This window comes from Phoca vitulina, unplaced genomic scaffold (genome assembly GCF_004348235.1).
Source record: "Phoca vitulina isolate PV1807 unplaced genomic scaffold, GSC_HSeal_1.0 scaffold1, whole genome shotgun sequence".
Classification (NCBI taxonomy): Eukaryota; Metazoa; Chordata; class Mammalia; order Carnivora; family Phocidae; genus Phoca; species Phoca vitulina.
Genome location: NW_022589704.1, coordinates 92817314 through 92843232, shown reverse-complemented (window position 1 = coordinate 92843232; position 25919 = coordinate 92817314). Strand labels below are relative to the sequence as shown.

General features: G+C 40.0%; 1 protein-coding gene across 1 annotated transcript in view; it reads right to left on the bottom strand.

Moving 5' to 3' along the window:
- Positions 1–25919, bottom strand: part of MAP3K19 (mitogen-activated protein kinase kinase kinase 19) — a 50992-nt gene that overhangs the window by 8061 nt on the left and 17012 nt on the right. The window contains exons 5-10 of the mRNA XM_032425626.1: positions 20189–20285; positions 14076–14154; positions 12902–13161; positions 8687–8730; positions 3655–6108; positions 253–402 (exon numbers count right to left, since the gene is read on the bottom strand). Of these exons, the coding sequence (XP_032281517.1) occupies positions 253–402; positions 3655–6108; positions 8687–8730; positions 12902–13161; positions 14076–14154; positions 20189–20285 (3084 nt within the window). The remainder of the gene's footprint in view (positions 1–252; positions 403–3654; positions 6109–8686; positions 8731–12901; positions 13162–14075; positions 14155–20188; positions 20286–25919) is intronic.

Here is a 25919-nt window from a genome sequence, read left to right as displayed (position 1 = left end):
TAGTGACATTGTTTGACCCCTGAAATCAGCTATGTCCAGAGCCACACCTATTCCAGACCCTTCAGTTACATAAACCAGTGAACATCCTTTCCCCCAGGCCAGTTTGGGTTGGGTTTCCTATCACTTCCAACTGAAAAAGTTCCAAGTCAAAGAGTTTACAGCGTGGGGAGGGCACGAGAGGATTAGGAAGGAAAGGGTGGGTCAAGGAGGAGTGGGGATTTGGGGTTTCATCATGTTTCCCATTTAACTTACTGTACCATAGGCTCCCTTCCCAAGGATCTCGCCCTTTGTCCACAGGATACATTCTTCATACTTTGAACTATTTTCAGAAAATGTCTTCTTTTCATTTGAGTTGAGAAACTTCTCCTCCTTGTTGAATATCCTAAACCCACTACTACACCTCTGGGACAATGAGACAAAAAGAAAAGTCACCATTAAACTCTGAGTCATTGGGATGGAGAAGATGGCTGGAAAGTAGAGTCTTCCTTTCTTCTAACTCGGGACCAACTAGAGAAAGCCAAATATGCACCCCTAATTAGTCATATAGGATGATGCTTGTTAGCCCACCTCTAGTATCCCCCTGCCAAGAGCCTCCAATCAGAGCATACTGAAAGCTGCCCTTCTCTCCCTCCAAGAAGGTTTCCCACTCCTCTGCCTGCCTTTGAGTCTCTGCCAAACACAAGTGTTAGTGGCTGACTCTTGCTAGAGCAAGCTCTGAATAGCTTTTGTCTGTTCTTCAGTTATTTCCACGACACAAACATACACTCAAACACACACATATATGCATAAGCCTATATACATACACACATTCATACACAAATACACACACACACACTCTCTCTTCCTCACACACAGCCACAACACTGAAGTGTGGTCAAGACCAGCTGCAATAGAATGACGATCCTTGTCCTCTAGACCTTTGCTCCTCCAAGGAGAATCTGCAGACAGGTGAATCAACATCACATAGGAGCTTGTTAGACATGCAGAATCTCGGGCCCCAGACATACTGAATCAGTGTCTACATTTTAACATGATGCCCAAGTGATTTGCATTCACAGTAAGCTTTGAGAAGCCCTGCTCTAGAAGTCAGGGAACAAGAATCTCTGTAGAACTTAGACCATCTTTTCCAACTGGTTGATCAGGGCCAAAAATGCTTTGTTTTGATCTCCTCCACAAGTTCTTAAAAATAAATGATGGTGACGCAGATGCATGGTGAAGGCCATTATGATCAAGACTGCCTTGCAAGCGTACCTTCCTCAGGAATGAAAAGGCCATCTGGGTACTTCCTCCCCATCCTTTCATGTTTCTATCCAAACTAAACTTAAGGACTGCTTGGGAAGGAAAAGGCTGCAAAAAGTCAGTTTTGACTCCACCATTACAGGATGGGGTTACGGGCTGCTGATATTTACTAGCTTGTTAGCTTTGCTTAAATTTAAAATGGCAGAGTGGTGGGGCGCCTTGGTGGCTTAATCCGTGGAGCGATCGACTCTTGGTTTTGGCTCAGGTTATGATCTCATGGGTCATGATCTCTTGACATCAAGCCCCAAGTCAGACTCTGGGCTCAGCAGGGAGTCTGCTTAAAGATTCTCTCCCTCTGCCCCACCCCCTGCATGCATGTGCATGCACATGCGCTCTCTCTCTCTCTCTCTCTCGATCTCAAATAAATCTTTAAAAAAAATTAAAATGGCAGAGTGGTAGACTCATCTCAGACACACAAGTGTGTACACACATATCCCCGTTTCTTACCCAAGCCTGGAGGCCTCCCTGAATCACTACCTACCCCCAACAGAAACCAAATTCACCATGAGGGCAGAGCTGGTGTTTCAGGACAAGGAATAATCTCACTCTGTAGTGATAAGAGTGTGGGCTGGAAGCAGAATGCCTGGTCCCACCACTCACTGACTATGTTAACTTTCTAAGCCTCAATTTTCTCATCTTCCAGATGGGGACTTGTTATGTCATAGAGTGTTATGAAGCATATAAAGAAGACAATGTAACATATCTCGCTCCTACATGGTAAGTTCTCAATAAACCTAGCTATGATATAACTATTTGCCTTGTGTATACTTTGATCAACTGACTAAAATAATTGTTCCTGATCCTGAGATAGTGTGATATAGCCTGAGTCAGTGCTCAATAAATATTTCAGCTAAACCTACCATTTGTCTTTAAAATTTGAGTAGAACACGAGGCTCATGTAATTCAGTGAGAATTGAAACAGACAAAACAAAACCCAATGGATCTGTTGATATTCTTCTTCTCCACTCCTACTCCCATGCCAAATAATTTTTTTTTAATTTTTCATGATTGTTGCTTATTTTCCTTGAGAGCAATGGCTAAGTCTTGTACCCCATCATGTCTCTAGTTCTTAGCCCAGTGCCAGAAACACAGTAGGCACCAATATTTCTGTGTTAAAGTTTTCATATTTCATGTCTTCATATCTGTTTTGGAGTTAGCTGGTGAGCTACTTGTGCATTTCCTTCTATCTCACATACCACCTAGAGCAATGTTTTACCCATGATTATCTCTCTGCTATTTGTTGATGGAAAACATTTTCACTGAATAAAATACTGACCTACTTTAAATAAATAGTTTTGCTATATTAATGTACCTAAAGTGATGTCATTGCAGTGTCGGGCTAGCTGAATTCCAGAAGTAAGGCGGTGTAATGAAAACATCTTAGCCTGTTGGCGAGGATGTGGAGAAAGGGGACCTCCTACATTGTTGGTGAGAATGCAAGCTGGTGCAGCCACTCTGGAAAATGGTATGGAGGTTCCTCAAAAAGTTGAAAATAGAGCTACCCTATGACCCAGCAATTGCACTACTGGGTATTTACCCCAAAGATACAAATGTAGTGATCTGAAGGGGGTATGTGCTCCTCAATGTTTATAGCAGCAATGTCCACAATAGCCAAACTATGGAAAGAGCCTAGATGTCTATCAACAGATGAATGGAGGATGTGGTACACACAGACACACACAGACACACACAGACACACACACACACACACACACACACACACACACACACAATATGGAATATTATGCAGCCATCAAAAATATGAAATCTTGTCATTTGCAACGATGTGGATGGAACTAGAGGGTATTATGCTAAGAGAAGTCAATCAGAGAAAGACAAGTATCATATGATCTCACTGATACGAGGAATTTGAGAAAAAAGACAATGGATCATAGGGGAAGGGAGGGGAAAATGAAAAAAGATGAAACCAGAGAGGGAGACAAACCATAAGAGACTCTTAATCTCAGGAAACAAACTGAGGGTTGCTGGAGTGGAGGGGGTGGGAGGGATGGGGTGGCTGGGTGATAGACACTGGGGAGGGTATGTGCTATGGTGAGCGCTGTGAATGGTGTAAGACTGATGAATCACAGACCTGTACCCCTGAAACAAATAATACATTATATGTTAATTTAAAATTAATTAATTAATTAATTAATTAAAAAAGAAAAAGGAAACATCTTAGCCTGACAGTCAGGGGATCTGGATTCCAAACTTGCAACCAAATAGTGAGACCTTGACAAAACTACTGAGTTGTTTAGGATTTCTGATTCCTCATTTGAAAATAAGGAGTTTGAACCAGACTGTCTCTGAGGACCCTTCCTGCCTCAATGAATCACTGATTCTAATTATACCAACCTGTATTTTAACATTTGTCGTCTCTCTGCCCAATTCTGGCGTGGTTTTTCCTCTCCTACTGAAGACAGGATTTAGGTTTTCAGGATCTGTTTCATTTGCCATTATTTGATAAGAGGTGTTATCTCTCTCATCAAGAGCTAATAGTTCTGCAGCTAGGCATCCTAATAGTTCATCTGTCAATTCTTCATTCTTCACAGAATCTAGAATTTCTTGCGAAATTGAATTTGCATCATTTAAAGTTTGTCCAAATGTGTGATATGTAATTGACTCATTAGCTAAACTATCATGATCCAAAGAATGTGCCCAATGTTGATATGCTTGGGAAGATGCACTCTGTTGTTTCTCTTGGAAAGAGAAACTCGTAAGTGTTTCAGACTTATCTAAAACACTTTCGAACCCTATATCGTTAGTCAAAATTTGGTTGGCATTTATTTTACCAAGAGATGCTGTATTCTGCTTTTCTTGCAGTACATGCTTATTGGAACCCTTCTCACTGGGCACTGCCCAGCTATTTTCTGAAAGAACAAATGGGGTCTGGTGATGTAGTTCTTCAAGTTTATGCAGATCTCTGAGGCTCGTGGCAAGTATTTGATTGTTAGAAATGTCTCCTTTATCAGCAGACTCTTCCATAGAGACTTCTTCAACAGTGGACAAATCTGTAACAGGAAGGAATCCATTCTGTGCAGTGGACCGCTTCTGAGGCAGAGCCAAGTTCATGGGCTGACCTTCATCACTGGAAGAGAGAAAGTCATTTCCTAAAGACTTTATCTGCCACTCTGGATCTGAAATATCATCACCATTTTCAATGTCTTGTAAGTTGCTACCTACGGCCTTGTAACCCTTTTCTTTAGAAATTAAACTTTTGCTCTTTTGTTTAATGCCAAGCAAAGGCTTTGCAGGTTTAATGTGTGGTCTTTTCTGAGAAAATCTTGTTCTGCTATTGCTGATTCTCTCACTGTGTGACAATCGACATTTATTGGTAATACATCTGCCAGATGGAGCTGAGCATATCTCTCGGTAATATTTGTGCTCCTGACGTTCAGCCTCTCTCATGTGACAATAAACAGGAGTCCCAAACATTTCATAGATTCCAGGCCCATTAGCAGTTGAATTGATTTCTTTGAACATGTCACTATACTTAAGATCTAAATAATTTAGTCTTGGCTCTGTTGGTTGAGCAGAGAGAGGAACAGGAGACTTCTTCATTGCTGGATTCTTACAGATGCAAGGAAAAGATTGCTTTTTAGGTTTCAGAGCCCAGTAAGTTGATTGCTTCTTTTCTACCTGTGGCATTCTCCTTTGAAACTTGGGTGACTGCCGAAGTCTGGGGTCAACAAGCCCCAAAGCAGGGAAAACTTGAGTTTTTTTGCTGGTTTTATGCATGGTAGGCTTAATGGAACCCTCAAGGGAAATCATGAAATTCTGGGGTGTCCTGTTACTGGTCTTGGTCTTTGACTCCAACTTATTTCTGTGGGTTTTCATCTTATGCCCGTCGTTTTCTTGGTGTGCAAGTATGTTGAAGCTATTGTTGTTTTGAAGAGTGCCCTTTCTTTTTTGGAGGCTCAGTTTGGCTATTGCCAGTTCCTTGGGAGGTCTATGTCCAGGGAAAGTGATGTGGATAAGAGGCACCATTGCATTCATTTCTGGTTTGGTGGCCTCTGCTACTGATATTTTTATGTTTGTCTCCATGCCTCTATGACCTTGTGGGAGCTCTTCAGTAGAGCCATCAGGGACTATATTGGACAAACTTTTATGTACAGTACACTCTTCTAAAATATGATTTGGCTCAACTGCTTCACCTTTCTGGACTGAAGAACTTTTGGAATCAGCCTGATCATTTCTGGTCTCTTCATCCTGCCTTAGAATTACTTCTGAATGCTGGGCTTCTTGGAACTTGATTGGCATGGTACACCCAACTTCACAGTCTTGTTTACAGTTTCTGGCTACTGAACCCTCTTTCTTTCCTGATGAAAGATGTTGAGAATTCTCTTCTTCTGCTTTTCGAATTTCATGACCAATGCAGTCAAGATCCACTTCCCGATCTGTAGGAAAATTGCTCTCCTCACAATTTCCAAAGGATCCCAAAGATTGTCCCTTTTCAAAGTCAGAGATTGCAATTTTGTCGCTTCCTTCTGTTTCCTTGGATTTCCTGTTCTCCTCCATTTCCATGTGTTGTCTCTGATGGCTAGCCTTCCAAAACAAGCACATGTTTCTGGACCAAATGGAGCTATCAGAGGACCTGAGAGTCTGATCCACAAACACCTTAAACGGAGCTTCCTGCTGCTTGTGTGATGGTCTAAACTCCTCAGATCGACTTCCGGGCTCTGAGAGCTTAGGTACAAAGGATATGAAGTTCAGAATATTTCTTTCTCTCTCTTTTGGATCATTGTGATTTGGGGGGATTGTATGAACACCAGGTTTCCTGGACAAAAGTGACAATGGTGGCAGAGGGAACTAAAAGAAAAGAGAAAAGGCTAATGAACGCAGAAACGTACATGCATATCATATCAAGTGGTTTAAAGTAATCCAGAGAGATTATCTTTTTTTATTTAAATTCAATTAGCCAGCACATCGTACATCATTAGTTTCAGATGTAGTGTTCAACAATTCATCAGTTGCGTATAACACTCAGTGCTCATCACCACCTGCCCTCCTTAATGCCCATCACCCAGTTACCATCTCCCCATCCATTCCAGATAGATTCTAAGATTTGATTTAGGGAGGCCTTTACAAGGCTATCCTAGAGATCCCAATTTTATTTATCTATTTTTTTAAGATTTTATTTATTTATTTGTCAGAGACAGAGAGAGAGCACAAGCGGGGGAGTGGCAGGCAGAGGGAGAAGCAGGCTCCCCGCTGAGCAAGGAGCCCGATGTGGGACTCGATCCCAGTATCCTGGGATCATGACCTGAGCCAAAGGCAGATGCTTAACCAACTGAGCCACCCAGGTGTCCACTAGAGATCCCAATTTTAAAAACTAAAAGCTCACGCCTGGGATTTTTGGTAAAACAATACTTCTAAAAACCAAGATTGTTGGGGGTGCCTGGTTGGTTCAGTCAGTGGAGTAGGTGACTCCTGGTCTCGGGGCGGTGAGTTCAAACCCCATGTTGGGTGTACAGATTACTTAAAAATAAGATCTTTTTAAAAAAATAAATAAATAAAAAATAAAAACCAAGATTGGTATAGCTATAAAGATTCATGTTTATGTATTTATAATAAAATAAGGGCCCTATAATGTAAACGTTAAATTGTTTTAAAATATTTATTTATTTTAGGGAGGGAGAGAGAGTGTGTGAGCGGGGAGAGAGGCAAAGAGAGAGAGGGGGAGAGAAACAGATGCCCCGCTGATTGTGGAGCCCGATGTGCGGCTCGATCCAAGGAGCCTGAGATCACGACCTGAGCAGAAATCAAGAGTCCAACACTTAACCAACTGAGCCACTCAGGCGCCCCAGGTAAACATTAAAATTTTAAGATGAGAAATTTTATTTCTCTCCTCTTTTCCTTTTCCTTTCCATAGAATCGATATAAGATTTTTTAAAATACCCACTTAGAACAGCATAAAATTTCTGTTACAGAGGCACCTGGGTGTCTCAGTCTTAAGGTTAATTAAGTGTACGACTCCTGAGTTCGGCTCGGGTCATGATCTCAGCGTTGTGAGATCAAGCCCTGTGTTGCGCTCTACACTGGGCAAGGAGTCTGCTTGGGATTCTCTCTCTCCCTCTTCCTCTGCCCCTCTCCGCCCCTGCTCATGCTCTCTTGCTCTCTCTCTTAAAAAAAAAAAAAAAATCTGTTACAGTTACTTTAACAATGATCATTAGGTTACAGACTAACTCAGAATTTGTATCTGGAGCACAACTACTCCTTCATATTTTGCTGAGTTGTTTTGTTGGGTGGGGCTTATAAAGGTGCCCCACTATACACTTGAAAGCTAGCAACCCTGAATGGTTATTACTTCTTGGCCCTCTCAACTATTTTCAAATGAAGTTAGTTTTTATTATCAGCAACCTCTAGAGGTCAGTGTAACCCAATATATAAATTCAGCTTTATGGTCATTAAGCTATAAACTAACTTTCCGTTGTGGTTCTTCCCAGATTTGGTACCTAATTATATTACCATACTTATAGGCAGGGATCATGCATGGCAACTGAGAGCTATATGTTTGTCATTGTATTGCCACCTGTGTGTAAGAAGAAAGGGAAAGGAAGCTGAGACTAGAGACTTAGGCATTAGAAGTAGTGAAATGCAGTGTAATCCCCCACTTTTATTGTAGAGATGATTTTCTTCAATCAAACGTAACGTCAGAAATAAAGACAGATTCTGCCAGGCCTTAAACATCTCCCTAGTAGCAGCTGTTATTTGTTTTTAAGGCCAATAAACTTTTTACAACACTAAGCAGTACCTATGCACTTTCTCATAGGCTCATGGGACAGAGTAGAGGCCGACAGTTGAGAGGGTCACAAGAATCTTTCCAAAAACTATACTTCCAAACTCGACAACTAGGAAAATCTTTCTACCACTGGGGGAAAAGTTTACCTAATTTCTAGACATGTTAAAAGAAGACAAATTAAAATATGTCTAAAAGAGTTACTTACCTCATTATGTAGTGAACAGAAAACACCCCAGAAAAGAAATGTACATGGCAAAGTATAACTCTCCCAGTAGTTATTTGTGACTCTATAAACTATCTGTGAGCTGTTGTTTTCCAAGCTATAGTTGCTGAGGATTTTGGTTCTGAGTTCTTTGATAGAGTTTGTCTCTAACAAGAGGTTCTTTGGTTTTAAATCTTAAGTCAGAAAGGCTAAAACTGGGGCACCTGAGTGGCTCAGAGGGTTAAGCGTCTGCCTTCGGCTCAGGTCATGATCCCAGGGTCCTGGGATCGAGCCCTACATCGGGTTCCCTGCTCGGCAGGGAGCCTGCTTCTCCCTCTCCCACTCCCCCTGTTTGTGTTCCCTCTCTCACTGTGTCTCTCTCTGTCAAATAAATAAATAAAATCTTAAAAAGAAAAAAAAAGAAAGGCTAAAACTAATCTTACCTCGATTCTTCGGTTACTGTACTTCATATCAGAAATAGAAAACTCTATAACAAGAAAAAATAAAATAATTAGATATTCTTAATAATAGAGTGAACGCAGTAGGTCTTAAGCCAGAGTTGGAGATGGAGTGATCTTGGTGCTAACATTTGAGGAAAAGTTAAAATTAAGAGTTTTTCAAGTTGTAATCCACATGGAATGATTATAGAAAACTTAAGGCTTTAAAAAAAAAAATGGAAAAAGGGGTCCCTGGGTGGCTCCGTCGGTTAAGCAACTGCCTTCGGCTCATGTCATGATCCTGGAGTCCCAGAATTGAGTCACGTATCAGGCTCTCTGCTCAGTGGGGGGTCTGCTTCTCCCTCTGCCCCTTCCCGCATCAAATAAATGAATAAAAATCTAAAAAAAAAAAAACCACTTAAGGCTACCACCACGGAAGGGGGATGCTGTTTTATATATAATGTTGTTTTTTATATACAGTTGACCCTTGAACAACATGGGTTTGAACTGCGTGTGTCCACTTATACGTGAATTTTTTTCAATAAATACAATAGGGTACTGTAAATATATTTTCTTTATGATTTTTAAAAATATTTTATTGATTTATTTGAGAGAAAGAGAGAGGAGAGGGAGGAGTAGAGGGGGAGGGAGAAGGAGAGAGAAAGAATCTCAAGCAGACTCTGTGCTGAGCACGGAGCCCAACATGGGGCTCAATCCCATGACCCCGAGATCATGACCTGAGCTGAAACCAAGAGTCAGACCCTTAACCGACTGAGCACCCAGGTGCCCCCTTATGATTTTCTGAATAACGTTTTCTTTTCTCTAGCTCACTTTATTGTAAGACTACAGTATATAATACACATACAAAATATGTGTTACTTGACTGTTTATGTTATTGATTAGGCTTCCAGTTAACAGTAGGCTATGAGTAGTGAAGTTTTTGGGGAGTCAAAAGTTATACACGGATTTTCTATGTCAGTGTCCCCAACCCCCACATTGTTCAAGGGCCAACTGTAAATGTATATTATATATATAATATACATATTATATATATACACACATAACATTTGTATATATGTGTGTATATTTACATTTACATTCATATTCATAATGATACTTATGTTTATGTTTATATTCTGGTAGGAAATACAAGCTTTCTGGATCAGAGAACAGAGCATTCATTACGCACAAAGCATCATAGCACCAGTTTCCCACACTCCAGTTCCCCACAGGGCAGCACAGTGAGCACCACGTTTACCTGTGGAGAAGCACCACAGAAGTGAACCCTGAAATTATGAGACTCAGATTGATTGGTACTTCGACCCATCTTTCTCTCCCAAGAAAGAGAGACCTTTACTATGAAATGTAAGCAAATGTCTCCAGGAGAAAGGGGAAATGTATCTCTGGGTTTTATTATCCTGGAATGTAAGCAAACAGCTCCTGAGGAAATAAATGTCTGAATCTTTCTGGAGCAGTACACTAATTCTAATTTCCAAGACATGTTTATCATTCAATCATCTTTTAACCTCATTTCCTAGTGCTTTTTGTTCATAAAGCCTGGACCATACAGAAATGTGGAAATAAATATTCATGTATAATAGGAGACGGTTGTTTGAACTTAAACATGGGATAGATCATAGATGGGATTTACTACGTTGTGTGGACCTAGTTGTTGTCCTCTTACCAAAAAGTCAGAATCGTCCCTAAAGCCCCGCCCACCACCACAGCTTAAAGTTGAAACCAAAAGTTCCCACGTGTCCAGGGTCAAAGCAGGTCACATAAATGGATGAAGTGGGACAGCTAGGGATAGGAGTAAGCTGAAATTATGTGCCCCAACTAAAAAGACATCCACTACACAGTTCCAAGTGATGCTGTCCACTCCAGATGGATAATCTAGTACTGCTAGATTCTCCAGTCGTCAAGAGAAGCCAGAGAGCTGGAGACTTTATGTGAAATTTCCCTCTTACCCCCTTTTTTTAGTGCTTTGAAGGTTGAACAAAATATATTGCAGGTCCATTTTAGCCACAGGCTGCCATTTTGAAATTTGACTTCGAAACAGACCTCTTGGGGCGCCTGGGTGGCTCAGTCGGTTAAGTGTCTGCCTTCGGCTCAAGTCATGATCCCAGGGTCCTGGGATCGAGCCCCGCATCGGGCTCCCTGCTCAGTGGGAAGCCTGCTTCTCCCTCTCCCACTCCCCCGCTTGTGTTCCCTCTCTCGCTGTGTCTCTCTCTGTCAAATGAATAAATAAAATCTTTAAAACAAAAAACAACCACCCTCCAATTCTTTATGCATTTATTCAACAAATATTTATTTATTTAAAGATTTTATTTATTTATTTGACAGAGAGAGACACAGCGAGAGAGGGAACACAAGCAGGGGGAGTGGGAGAGGGAGAAGCAGGCTTTCTGCTGAGAGGAGAGCCCGATGCGGGGCTCGATCCCAAGACCCTGGGATCACGACCTGAGCCGAAGGCAGACACCCAACGACTGAGCCACCCAGGCACCCCTTGACAAATATTTATTGAGGTGCCTGATGAGTGACTGATACCATCCCAGAAGATGGCAATATCCTTGTGAACAACAAAGACAAAATCCTTGCCCTCTAAGAGGTCATATTGTAGAGGCTGAGGTTTCCCTGTTAAGAGGATGCTACAAGTTAATACCAGAAATACAACAGAATATAATGTATAATTGGGTGCATATGTATAACCTCCTGATTTAAAAAAAAGAAAAAAACCTTTCTAAACCTATTTTAAATATGTGCATAAATATTATCCAGTGTTGGGAAGGCACGACATGAGGTAGAAAAACACTCAAACACTTCTGGTGAGAATGTAGAGGTGAGATCTTGCTGGTCGGTATCTTGGTAATATATGTCGAAGGCCTTTTACATGTGTATAGAATTCTAGTTAAAAGATCAAATGTGCCCACTTTTCTCCATTCCACAAATTTCTCACTATAATGATAGTAAAGGAAATTAAAAAGGAGTAAACAAGCACAGCAACAACAACAAAAGCCCAGAGGACAAGACAGCAGATGAGCCAAGTCAACAAAATTTTACATGGTGAAAACTTAATGGATGAATATTGAGTGGTCGTCTGTTCTGCTCAGTGCCTGCAGGGGGAGAACTCAATAAGGAATAAGAACTCCAGAAAGGAGCAGGAATTGAAGACACTGGTTACCTCCAAAGGTGAGGATGAAACAAGGGGTTGCTTGTAAGTCTGTGGAAGAAGTAGTTTCCAGATTCCCTGTCCTGCCCCACTCATCAGGAGTTGCTCTTCTCTGTTCCTGGCAGATGGCTGGAAGTTTACTTTCTGGAGAGTTTGGGACAAAGATACTAAGGAGCTAGGTATAGGTGAGAGCAGAAACAAGGTGCTGGAGTGAAAATAAAAGGATTAAGGGAAAGCCTACACACTGACAGGTGAGTCCCAGCCTTTCAACCCATCGTCAGGGGCTTGGTTATCCCTGTCCAGGAAGAACTGACCGAGACAAAAGGCTATCTGTGCACACTGACACTTGGGGAATCCCTCACTCAACCATCTAGGTCTCTCTCTGCCCATTCAACACACTCCCTGGCGCACCAGGGAATACAAACAGATAGTCAAGGAACAACGGATATGTGAGAAAAGCCACTAATGTGAAAATACAGAGAACAAGACAAATGGAAAGAACAGAGTTCAAAAGAAACAGAGACAGTGAAAAACTATCATTAATATACTTTATGCACCTTTTCTCAGGAAGCTACTGGAAATGCACCCTACGAAAAACCCTACCCTAACAGTTTCTCTGCCATGCGATCTTATTGCAGTAAGCCAGTAAATGCACCTTGTTGGACTACACGTTTGTCCCTGGAGGTTTAGGCCAAGTGGTTTAGGACAGTGGCAAGCAAATATCAAAGACAGCATTGTCCTAAGGGAAAATGCTGGCACCATTGTGCTCTCTGGTAAATAAGTCTTGGGCTAGACAGAGTGGCAAACTCAAATCTTGGAGGAAGGCATCCTCCGTGTAAGCCCCCAAGATTCCCACAGGTAAACATCAACTAAATATGAGTTCACGGTTAAGATTTTTCATACATTCAAGAAAAAGATGATAGATAGATAGATAGATAGATAGATGATAGGTAGATGATAGATGATAGATAGATAGATAGATGATAGATGATAGATGATAGATAATTTGTTGGCAGAAGAATAAAGGGATCACTGTAATTAAGTGAACTCACCTTCAGATTTTCTTTGTTGCCCCTTCAGAAAGTGAGGAACATCTTCTCTGGCTACCGATGTGGAAATGTTTGGTTCTAAGCAAGGTCTTGGTAAGAAAAAGCCCACATTCTCATCACAGACCTCCTTGGAACTTTCCTCTTTCTTCAGAAGCAAAGGCCCCATGGTCAGCGTCTTTGTCCTGAAGTCCACCATCTCGATTTCATTTGGGAGAGAAACAGCATGTGCTCGTGCCCATTCTCGATGCACTGGGGTTATCTGACTGAAAGGGAGGAGGACACAGTTTCATTCAAAACTCATTCCGCATGTTCTTCTGGATCTCCACTTCTCAGTCCAGCCTGACATCACCAGAGAGTTGGAGAACTATTTCCAAGTGGAGCTGCTGAGTGGAAGAGCTGTATTCTTGAAAGGACAAGACCTCTTCCACCCTCTGACTGACACCCCACATCGTCTGCCTTCTGCACCCCACACCATAGTTTCCCCAGTCCCTATTTCCTCGAGCAGAGAAATCAGAGGGGCAAAGTGCAGGCATAGGGGATGCACTCTTTTCCTTCTCTAAAGGCATTAACCAGCCCAGGACTTCTCAAACTATCTTTGGGAAAGGACCGGTTTTTAAATTTTCCAATCCATTGTGGAATGAAACTTTTGTAGCACTTTTATAATAAAAGTGAATTACTATCAGAATAAAGCAAAAAATCAAAACCATGAAAACAAATCCCAGTTTTTTCATTATCAGATCAGTGAACCTAAAATTACTTGGTCAAATTGTAATACAACTTTTTAAGCGTTTACATTTTCATGTTCTGTCCTGACTTCATCATGGACTGGTAACAGAAGGACCACAGAATCACATATTAAGTGGCACCGCTGTAGGGTCAGCAAACTCTGACCTAGGGGCCAAAGCCAGCCTTCAGTCTGTTTTTGCAATTTTATTGGATCACAGCCATACCTATTTGTTTTCATATTGTCTATGACTGCATTGAAGCTACTACTGCAGAGCTGAATCATTGCAACAGAAACCATATGACCCATAAAGACTAAAATGTATATTATCCAGCTCCTGCCATGATAATATTTATTACAACCCCTGCTTTAGAGTGTTTTTTGGAGGGTGAATCACACAAGTATCACTTCATACTTAAATTTCAGCCTAACCTTTCAAAGAAAATTCCTTACTTGTTTTCTTGTAAATCTTCTTGGCTCATTTCTTGGGGATAACTGACATCTCTTGGAAAAGTAACAATAATCTCAACACCTATAGAAACACATGACGGTAATAAAAAGAAGAAAGTAATGAATTCCAGTGGCAACCGGGAACTGAGTATTTTACTTCTGATTATTTAGCTAATCTGTTTTTAATAATTACAGAATGTGGAATAGACTAGAAAGCCCAAAAATAAATCTACGATTATATGGTCAATTAACCTATGACAAAGGAGGCAAGAGCATGCAAAAATAAATCTACGATTATATGGTCAATTAACCTATGACAAAGGAGGCAAGAGCAGGCAAAAGACAGTCTCTTCAACAAATGGTGTTGGGAAAACTCAACAGCTACATGCAAAAGAATGAAAAAGTGGACCACTTTCTTACACCATACATAAAAATAAACTCAAAATGGATTAAGGACCTAAATATGAAACCTGAAACCATAAAAAAAAACCTAGAAGAGAGCACAGGTGGTAATATCATGTTGCCATAACAACATTTTTCTAGATAGGTCTCCTGAGGCAAAGGAAACAAAAGGAAAAATAAACTATTGGGATTACACCAAAACAAAAAGCTCTGCATAGCAAAGGTAACAATCAACAAAACTAAAAGACAACCTAGTGAATGAAAAAGTATTTGCAAATGACATATCTGATAAAGGGTTAGTATCCGAAATATATAAAGAACTTATACAACTCAACACCAAAAAGCAAATAATCCAATTAAAAAATGGGCAGAATGGGCGCCTGGGTGGCTCAGTCGGTTAAGCATCTGCCTTCGGGGGCCATATGCACCCCAATGTTCATAGCAGCAATGTCTGCAATAGCCAAACTGTGGAAAGAGCCGAGATGCCCTTCAACAGATGAATGGATAAAGAAGATGTGGTCCATATATACAATGGAATATTACTCAGCCATCAGAAAAGATGAATACCCAACTTTTACATCAACATGGATGGGACTGGAGGAGATTATGCTAAGTGAAATAAGTCAAGCAGAGAAAGTCAATTATCATATGGTTTCACTTATTTGTGGAACATAAGGAATAACATGGAGGACACTAGGAGAAGGAAGGGGAAAATGGGGCGGGGGGGGAATTGGAGGGAGAGATGAACCATGAGAGACTATGGACCTGAGAAACAAACAGGGTTTTAGAGGGGAGGGGGGAGGGGGGATTGGTTAGCCCGGTGATGGGTATTAGGGAGGGCACGTACTGCATGGAGCACTGGGTATTATACGAAAACAATGGATCATGGATCACTACATCAAAAACTAATGATGTATTGTATGGTGACTAACATAACATAATAAAATTAAAAAAAAGAAAAGCATCTGCCTTCGGCTCAGGTCATGATCTCAGGGTCCTGGGATCAAGCCCCGCATCGGGCTCCCTGCTCCACAGGAAGCCTGCTTCTCCCTCTCCCACTCCCCCTGCTTGTGTTCCCTCTCTCGCTGTGTCTCTCTCTGTCAAATAAATAAATAAATAAATAAATAAATAAAATCTTTTTTAAAAAATAAAAATAAATAAAAATAGGCAGAAGACATGAGCAGACATTTCTCCAAAGAAGACATAAAAATGACAGATGCATGAGCAAAAAAAGTACATAACAAAACTTTCCAGGTATAAAATAAAGTTTTATGATGAGCAATGCTTTCTCCCTGGATGGAGAAAACAAGGCCTCCTTCTGTAAAGTGCAACTAATGATACCTACTTCACACAACCATTGTGAACTTTAAATGAGATCATTTTTCTTGCCTTCTAGAAACTCACTTGTATATGAATTTTGGTCAAATCCTATCTGATTCCATGGAATGATTTCCAGTATAACCCTTAAGACAGAAAGTTCCAACTTGCAGAATCAATGCTTGCTTACAATATAACATGTTAAATTTACATTTAAAAACTAGTGTGAACCATGCTACTTTAAGGTTTGTTCATGTATTCATGTTTTTCCATTCAACAAACTTTTGTTAAGTAGATGCCAAGCCTAACTTTTTATGCTGAAGATACAGAAATAAGGTGCAACTGTGACCTTAGTAAAGACAGCAAATAAGAAAGCCAAGAGTGTATCAAGTTAAACACTGTGAGAGAAGTGTACAAATGGTGTTGTGGGAACACAGAGGCGTATCCTTCTAGAATGACCCAGTGCGTGTCCCAGGATTCAGTCCTATCTGTGTACTTCTCAGGACCATTTAGTGAGTCTCCCTATGTCTAGAGGAGCTATGGTTTTAATCAGCCCCACTGATGGAATGCTAGGAAAGAAGTAGAGCAGAGAAGATTAAAGGAAGGTATGAATCAGACAGATCTGGACCTACATCCCTCCTCTGTTCTTCATGGATGACCTTGGGAAAGTTACTGAATAATAATAATAATAATAATTTGATTTTCCCAATGTTTTCCAAATATGACGACATGACTGCATGTTTTCTAATAAAATAGCAACGAGCACTTCTCTAAAAATGAGGTTTTCCCTTGGATGGTCAATATATTCTTAAAAATTTTTCAAAGATCCTACCACCACACTATTTATCAGCACAAAATGAGAGGCTTGGAATTACAGAGCAGGAAGGAACTTAGAACTCATCGGATGCAAGCCCTTCATGTTATAGACAAAGAAACTGGTAACCACGAGGTTGTGTGACATGCTCAGGGCCACTCTCATACTTGGAAGGGAGATGGATGTCTTTCATAACATTTTTGTCGTCATCTCTGAGTGCAAAACCTAGCTGACACGTTAAAGTAAGAAAAACCATCAGCATGCATTCCTAATAACTAAACCATCAGTGAAAAGGCTATTCTCTACAAAGGCTAAGTGAAATTAGTGCTTTGCTGTGGAAGTTCGAAAACTGTGCAGAGTGTATTCATGTGAACATGTTCTTAAGAATGACTACTTTTACAGTTATTGAGAACTCATAAACCCAGAATGTTTTTAAGCAAATTTAATGTGTTCACTAGTTTGTTAATTGGTTGATTTCTTTTTTCCAACCAAGAAACAAAGATAGAATAAGCAAGAATAAGAAATACCTACCTTTGTGGAAATTGTTAAGAACTAATGGCCCCATCCTAATTGTTGATCCCAAATAGGGGGGGGTAAAGATTATAGAACGTACTGACTCTGAAATCAGCTGGGAACATACAAATGTTCTCCGTTTTGTCTCTCGAGTAGCGTGAATGGTCGTGGGAGCCTCTGAACCTACCCAGTGGGCCAGAAAAGATGCATTGTCACATATAGAAGTAAAACACTTGCTCCTGTGTATCCTTCCACTTAAGAAGAGGTAAAGGTAACCCCACCAGAAAATGTTACTGCAAGGAGAAACTAAGAGGCAACATTTAAATATAGCCGGAAATGTAATTTCACAAAAGAAGTGAAACTGATATTCAAAGTGGGAAAATGATCATTAAATTGCTAATGTTCAGCCATTATTAAAATGAAAACTGAAAATTGGCCGAGTCTAATTCATTCAGTGATGAAAAATTATTGTCTCCAGAAGCATCTTTCTTTCCTGTGTTTTCTGCTTGTTCTGTTTAAATTGATGGGCCTTAAAGTTCAAAATATTTTGACACCTTTTCCACATTTTTATAATTTCCTAAATCATGAATCTCAACACAGATTTTTTTTTTTAAACTACATTTTCCTGTCTCCTTTGCCACTAGAGTTCAGAAAGCCAACTTGAGAGACAGATTCACATGAGTTATGAAAAAAGTTAAGATGCCGTCATTGTTTTTGCTGATGTGCTTGTTAGCAGATGGATGAGTTTCCAAGAATGATATGGGAGCAACTTCCTGGTTGTGGCAGAGCAGCGTGATGTGGAGGTGAGTAGCCAGTTTTGAGATGTGGTTACAAGAATTCTTCCTGACATTGAACCTAGAGTCTGTTCTTCTCCTTTGGCTTTTCAATGGTCTGTGAATTTTCTAATATTTTTTTAAAACTTCCTTCACTTCTAACTCAATTAAAAGTAGATTCTGTTATCTGCAACTAAGAATCCTGATGGATACACTGCATTAAAAAATTTTTAAGCCCAGGGGCGCCTGGGTGGCTCAGTCGTTAAGCATCTGCCTTCGGCTCAGGTCATGATCCCAGGGTCCTGGGATCGGGCCCCGCATCCGGCTCCGTGCTCCGCGGGCAGCCTGCTTCTCCCTCTCCCACTCCCCCTGTTTGTGTTCCCTCTCTCGCTGTGTCGCTCTCTGTTAAATAAATAAATAAAATCTTAAAAAAAAATTTTAAGCCCAGTAATTTTAGGAAATAAGTTCTTATTGCATTTATGAAGAGAGTAATTTTCCATGCTCAACGTAGTCTTCAAGGTTTGTATCTGATAATTGTTCTAGGAACGTAGCTGATTGACGAGTGCAAGAAGATTTTTATACTAAGGAAAAGGATGAGGGATTTTTTTTAGGGGAGCCATAAATTGTATTTTATAAATTACCATCTATAAAAGCCTATAATTAAGCCAATGCATGCTGCAGGAATATTTAGCTGTTAAAGTCTGTGGGTGTGATCTAAACATCATAGAGTTTATATATATTTTAGTGATGCTCCCTTTTGAATAGAATACAGTGAACATGCAGAGATAAACTAAATGATTAAATGTGTATATCTACATCAGGATACTCATATGGCATATGCAGAAAGTATACGGTGTTCCAGCACTTAAATATCAACAGCCTCGAGTATGTTAGAAACACATAAATGGGGGTTAAAGAGATATATTGATACTTAAGATGAATACAACGCACAGTAGTGCCCCAAACGTTGTTATTTCAGACTTACGACTTAAAAGAGTAACTACTATAGACTAATAACTATGAGAAGAAAATGTATCAGAAACATAACTGCTTCTTTCAAATTTGGAACCCCTTATAAAAGCTCAAATTTTAAGCAAGAGCTTAGTGGGGAGGTTACCTACCTGTGTGTTGTGGCTCCTATATGAAAATTCGGTGTATTTTAAAATTATAAAAATTATAAATTATTTCAAAAGAATTAACTGCACCTCAAATGGCAAGTCATCTCCAAATTGAGTAGAATAAGCAAATTATCTAGCCTCCTGGAGGGTACTTGGGACACAATTGTTCTGAGAACTCTGCTTTGAAGTGTTCGAAAGTCAAAGTCAGACCACAAGGGGTGTTTGGAAGAGGGCCAGGATTTTTCATTTTAATTAGGTTTTTGAGGTTTCATGGTGTTCATTATTTCAAATGTTACTAAATTATTCTCCGCCCTCAGCCTGGAGAAAGGAGAGTCCAAGTCAGTTTGAGACAGGCAGGAGCTGCCCAGGAGAGGGCAGCATCGCATAATGGGCCAAAGGAGAGGGCGGTTGGGACAGCGCTGCAGTGTTTGGGGAGGTTCACCGGGTTGCGGAGAAAAGAATCCAAGAGGACAGCCTCCCTGGAGAGTTAGAAATGGAAGCCAGAAAATTGCCGAAGAGAAACAGTAGCAGTGTGAATAAACATTTAATTTAATAAATTTGTAGGTGAGCAGATCATTGGGATCGCTGTGGAGACTATTTTCTGAAAGTGAGAATCTGCAAATACCTTGTGGTCTATTAAATGCAAAGCCACTCAGGCAAATGACAAGATAACATATTTGGAATGGGTGTTGTTCTGGAAAATTCCAGACTTATGTCCTCACGGAACAAAAGACTGAGACTTGGGGCTTTAGTGCCTTGTTCAGCCCCCATCTTTTCCTGAAGAGAGAAGCTCTGGGATAACAGCTGATGGAGAAATGCTTGGTTCTGGAAGAAAACAGATCCCTGGAGCTGACGGAAGATTCTGAGAGGAAAGAAATGGGGGGAGAGATGTTATCAGACAAAAAGGAAAGGGGGAGAGGATGGCCGGCTGAGCTGGAGTGGAGTGAGTCAAGAGAGAGACATAAGAGAGATGGCCATTTTGACCGGCAAGTGGCCAAGACTCTCTGACTGAGAAAAGGACCAAAGAATAGGACTGTGAGCGTGTTTTCTTGACCTTTGTGCTTTTCTGTGTTTTTAAAGTTCTCTACCAAGCACTATTGAAATTGGGGTGGCGGGGTGGGGGGGAGCCAAATAATCAGCGTTATCTTTGTGAACACATCAAGGACAGAAGCCAGATACCTTCTGTCCTGGGTTGCCAATCTTGTCCATCACCACTTGGATCTCCTCCTTCACTAACCAATATGGAATGACTGCAGTCCTCATCCTGGTCAAACTCCTGCAATATCATGAAATAGCAACTCAGTTATTCAATGTACTACTTTGTTGACAGAATGAATATTGATTTTTCTAAGCTAAAGTTTCACACTGTGGATTCCTTTTAAATTGGAGAATGTATTTAGGACTAAAATAATGGGAAAAGTATCTCCTCCTGGAGCACCAGGCTCAGACAGACGTGGACATGATTAATTGCACAATCAAAAATGAAGATCAAAGCTGAAATCACATAGACACATAGAAATTCAATATCTTATACTTTTTATCACATCAGCATCCAGGCTGCTAAGCTGCCACAAATTCCATCTGGGTGGGAAACTGGAAAGAATCCTTTGGCCACAGCAGTGAACAGCCCCAAAGGAACATGATTTTTTCCATAATGCCTCCCTGGGGCATCATTTACATTTGGTGAGGATGGAAATCCCTGCCCCATATGGAAGCTACAGATATCTCTAGACTGAAAGGAGGCAGCAAAGCTGATTAAAGTTTTCACTATGACAGCTTTCTGATCTAATCATGGCATGCAACCTCTCAAGGAAGGAAAAACCTCCTTTCTAGAAAGTAATCATTATGCTAAGAACGATGGTTGAAAGCCAACTTGATTTATGAAAAGTAATCCTAACTCCCTAAATAAGAAGTGTTTTCTTATTAGAATTCATTGCTGTCGATAGGGTCCTTCCTTAGGAGTTGTTGCTGCCAGTGATTTTGCCCTATTTAATGTCTAGAACAGTGATAGATGCAAGTAGTAGTTAAAATATCACCTCATAACCGGTAAGTTACAATTAGCTCTCTGGTTTCTATTATCTGGGTGAGCTACCTATTTAAGGGAACTGTTGGATAAAAAGTCTTTGCCCTAAACACAGATGCCTGTCACACAGGTGGGCAGGCTATCATAAAGCCTCTGATATGTCATTCATTCATTCCCAGTCGAGCTTGGGAATCTTTCCCACTTTGTTCATTTTAACTATCACAGAAAATACTAAAAGTAAAGTCCTTTATTTACACTGCCATTAAAATGTTTTAGGTATTGAATCATAATAACTTCATAGTCATACCTATTACGCAGCAGTACCTGCTTTTTTTTTTTTTTAAGATTTTATTTATTTATTTGACAGAGACACAGCAAGAGAGGGAACACAAGCAGAGGGGAGTGGGAGAGGGAGAAGCAGGCTCCCTGCTGAGCAGGGAACCTGATGCGGGGCTTGATCCCAGGACCCTGGGATCATGACCTGAGCCAAAGGCAGACGCTTAATGCCTGAGTCACCCAAGCACCCCTGCAGTACCTGCTTTTAAAGCATTTTCTATCTCCTGGCAAAGGTTAGGTACCCTGTCTCAGACTATCCCGGTTGTCAATGGCAAATAAGAGACCCGGGCGGGTTCACCCTGATACTAGACGGTAGTGAATTTCACTGCTTGCTCTTCTCTGCATTTCAAAAATTCTACCACTATGTGGCAAATTTCTTCTCCTTCCCATTCATTTACAAAGGGGGAGCAGGGAACTCTTTTTAGAATATATAGAAATTAAAAAAAATCTTTAAAAATGCAATAGAAAAAAAATCTATCATCGTACAAATAAAAAGCAAACACTGTTAACATAGAAATAATACTTCCTTAGTCTTTTTCCAAAGTATTTATAAAATATAGTTGCATCATACATTGTTTTATCCAGCTTTTTCACTGAAGACAAGTACAAATTACATAGCAATTTACTAAGTAAACATTATTTTAATGTAATTGTAAATTCTTTCCCTCAACAAATATCTATCAGAGGGTCATGTTTAGTTAACCCCATGAGTCTTACCATATAAGCCCATAATGCTTATTAGGCAGTTTTTAATTCTTCATTATTTCACATAGTGCTATGAACATCCTTGCAATGAATACCCCAATTTTGTATTATTTCTTCAGAGTAAATTTCTAGATATGGAATTATTAATCAAAAGAGTATGAACATTTTTAAGTTGTTTTATACACATTACTTTACTTTTTAAAATTTTCTTAAAGATTTTGTTTATTTATTTGACAGAGAGAGAGAGAGAGAGAGTGAGAACAGGAACACAAGCAGGGGGGTGGGAGAGGGAGAAGCAGACTCTTCTCTGAGCAAGGAGCCCGATGCGAGGCTCGATCCCAGGACCCTGGGATCATGACTTGAGCCAAAGGCAGATGCTTAACCGACTGAGACATCGAGGTGCCCCCACACATTACTTTAGAAGCAAAGTTTACAGTTACTACTTACACTCTACCAGCAGTGCATGAGGGTGTTTTGCTACATCTTCTCCATTATCAATTATCATCACTTTTCATTTTTAGTGATGTAATATATGGAATGGATCATCTTATTGTTCTTTGAATGTACATACTTTGATTAGTAAAAAAATTTAGAGATAGTTTCACATGTTTATTAACCACTGAATTTTTCTATATATATATAGTTTTTTTGGATCCTTACTCTGGAACACTCTATGAGACCTCAAAATATATTTCTACGATTTCATATAATTACAGTGATTCAATGAAATTTTTATGCTAAGCTTTGGAAAATAGCAGTCTTCATATGGAAGTCTTAATATGCAACTGGTTCTCACATCAGGTGTCTATGTTAATTAATGAGCTGTGATCAGTCTCAGCTGCTCAGTTCATTTATTAGTTGGTCCTTTTGGAAAAGCTGGAAGACGCAGAGCGTGTGCACACCTACCCACAAAAATCCATGAGGATGACTAGCATTTACATATATAGGGTTAGACACTCCTCTATACAACTTACACATATTAACTAATTTAATCCTCACACCAACTCTAAAGGTAAGAACTATTGTTTTCTTTTTACACACAGGCCCAGAGAGGTTAATCAAGGTCATGTAGCTACCCAATGGTAGAGCCAGGAATCACACTCGGACTCTGAAGTCTGGTTCCAAAGCTCTTAAACCCTCTGCTTTCTTGCTACCATGAAACTTTTGAAATAAAGAATCTCAAAAAGAACCAGAAGGCTCAGCTGGTCTGCCTCTGGCTCAGGTCATGATCTCAGGATCCTGGGATTGAGCCCCCCATCAGGCTCCCTGCTCAGCGGGGAGTCTGCTTGTCCCTCTCTCCCTGCGCCTCCTCCCCGCTCATTCTCTTTCTCTCTCTCTCTCAAATAAATAAATAAAATCTTTAAAAAAAGGACCGTAAAGAAAAGAATCAATACAGTAAGCAAAATTAAGAGAAAGGATATTAAAACCCATTTGTAAGTTTTGTACAGGAAAAAAATAAAAGACATGTGATACCTGTAAGTACCTGACAACAATTTCTTCCATAGAATAAACTGAAAAACCATAAACATCACACATACACAAAAAGGATGTAGGGAATAATATACACGTTGAAGTTTATCATGTAAATGAAGACTCTAAAACAGAAACAGCTCCGGATTTTCTAATTTCCTTTAGAATGCTAAATATGAAAGACTTTAAGATGTACTTGGGTGCCACAAGGAGGACAATTGAAATAATGACACTCAGTCATGAGTGAAGGAGAGAAAATATTAGAACAGCACAGCCCCAACATAAATGGATTTCATAAACCACTGACAATGATGCAGGAGATAACACTAGACTAGAAAAAGAGTACAGCATTCTAATCTGCAAACAACGGAATCCCAAATATACAGAAGAGAAAAGAGGCAGAGAAATCATACGTAATTAAATTGGGAAGGAAGATTCTCCTTAGATGAAAGGAGATTGGGAGAGGCTGTAAAGCCTCCCAGAGGGCAATCCCAGAAGCAAGGCAGCTGCCTATTATTTGTAAACTAGAAAAACCTATTGCAGACAGCCATAAAGAAAAACAAGCTTTCATTCAAAGAACAGAAGTGAAGGATGACCTTGGGTTTTACCATTTAAACCCAAGAGAAAGCATGAGAGAGAAAAGGCAAGTTCAATAGTCAGAGTCTATTTCTCCCTCAGAAATGAGTTCAAAGTTATTTCAATCATAATAAGAAAAATATAGAGTGAAGGCTCAATAAACGTTTTTAAATTGCATGGGGAAAAAATGTACGGCTGTAAAGGGGTGTTTAGTCCTTTTACAAAAGAAAATTACTTAAACATACCATAAAAAATGAAAAGTAAGTGTGTTTTTGTGTATCAATTTCTAATGTATGACCGTCGCTTTAAAGATTGGTCTCTAGGTATTTTATTTCAATTACTATGTAATATTAGTAACCAAAACCAAGACAACCTTCAATGTTGTGATAAAACCTGCTGCTTGGCGGGGTCGCTTGGCCTCACCACCACTGACCTTTGGGGCTGGGTAACTCGCCATTGCGGGTGCGATCCTACGCACTCTAGCAGCCCCTACTGCTACCCCCTAGAGGCCAGTGCCACCTCCACCTGTTGTGACACCAAAAATGTCTCCAAATGTTGCCAAATGCAAGATCACCCCCTGTGGAGGACCAGTGTATCAAAGCAACTTTGGTTTGGTTTTTGGTTTTTAACCTGTTCTAAAAAGTTATAAAGGCACACAGGAAAATATTCCAATAGTATTAAATAAGCTGGTTTTTTTTTATTTTTTAAAGATTTTAAGTACACCCACCGCGGGGCTTGAACTCACAACCCCGAGATCAAGAGTCGTGTGCTCTACCAACTGAGCCAGCCAGACACCCCTATGCTGTTCTTTAATATTAAAAAATAGTAATAATAGTACTAAAAAATACACATTTCCATTCTACCTCATCCCATCCCATGCCCCAAAGGAGTCCTGATTTAAACATTTCTATACATATATTTTTAAAGATTTTATTTTTTTTAAGATTTTATTTATTTGAGAGAGAGAGTGAGCGAGAGAGAGAGAGAGAGCACAAGCAGGGGGAGGAGCAGAGGGAGAGGGAGAAGCAGACTCCCTCCTGAGCTGGGAGCTCGATGTGGGGCTCGATTCCAGGACCATGACCTGAGCTGAAAGCAGAGGCTTGACCAACTGAAGCAGCCAGGCACCCCTAAAGATTTTATTTTTAAGTAATCTCTACACCCAATGTGGGGCTCGAACTCACGACCCTAAGATCAAGAGTTGCATGCTCTACCAACTGAGCCAGCCAGATGCCCTAACCATTTCTATATTTTAATTTTTAATTAATTTCAATGTTTATCAAACTTGCATATTTTTAAAAAGTCAAATAATGGTAAAAAAAACTTATAACAAAAAGGTCATCATTTTCCTTCCTCACCCTTTCTCTCTGAGATAACCACTTCCAGTCTTTTAATTGTTTCTTTTGGTGTTTTCTTCCAGATCTCTAGATAATACTATTGTTCTGCTATCTTCTAAGTCACGAAAATGAAATATTACCTACTGATTTTTTATTAGAGTAGACAATTTCATACTCTTATACCCCATTTTTATTTCTGTTTTGTTTTACTCATTTTCTTATATATTTTTTAATGCCTAAATCTTTCCAACCTCCAGTGATTTCTCCACTTGGCTAAATATATCAGATAATATATTAGTTCCATTTCCTTCCTGGAAATCTCCATTATCCTGCTCTTCTCCCCTCCCCCACCCCAAATTATCTCAGCTCTTTGTTCCCTAGACCGGATACATGGCTGACACCCTGGAACTTGCCTTCTCCATTATACCAATGATTCTCTCTCTCTTGTGTTAGATTCCAGATTGCC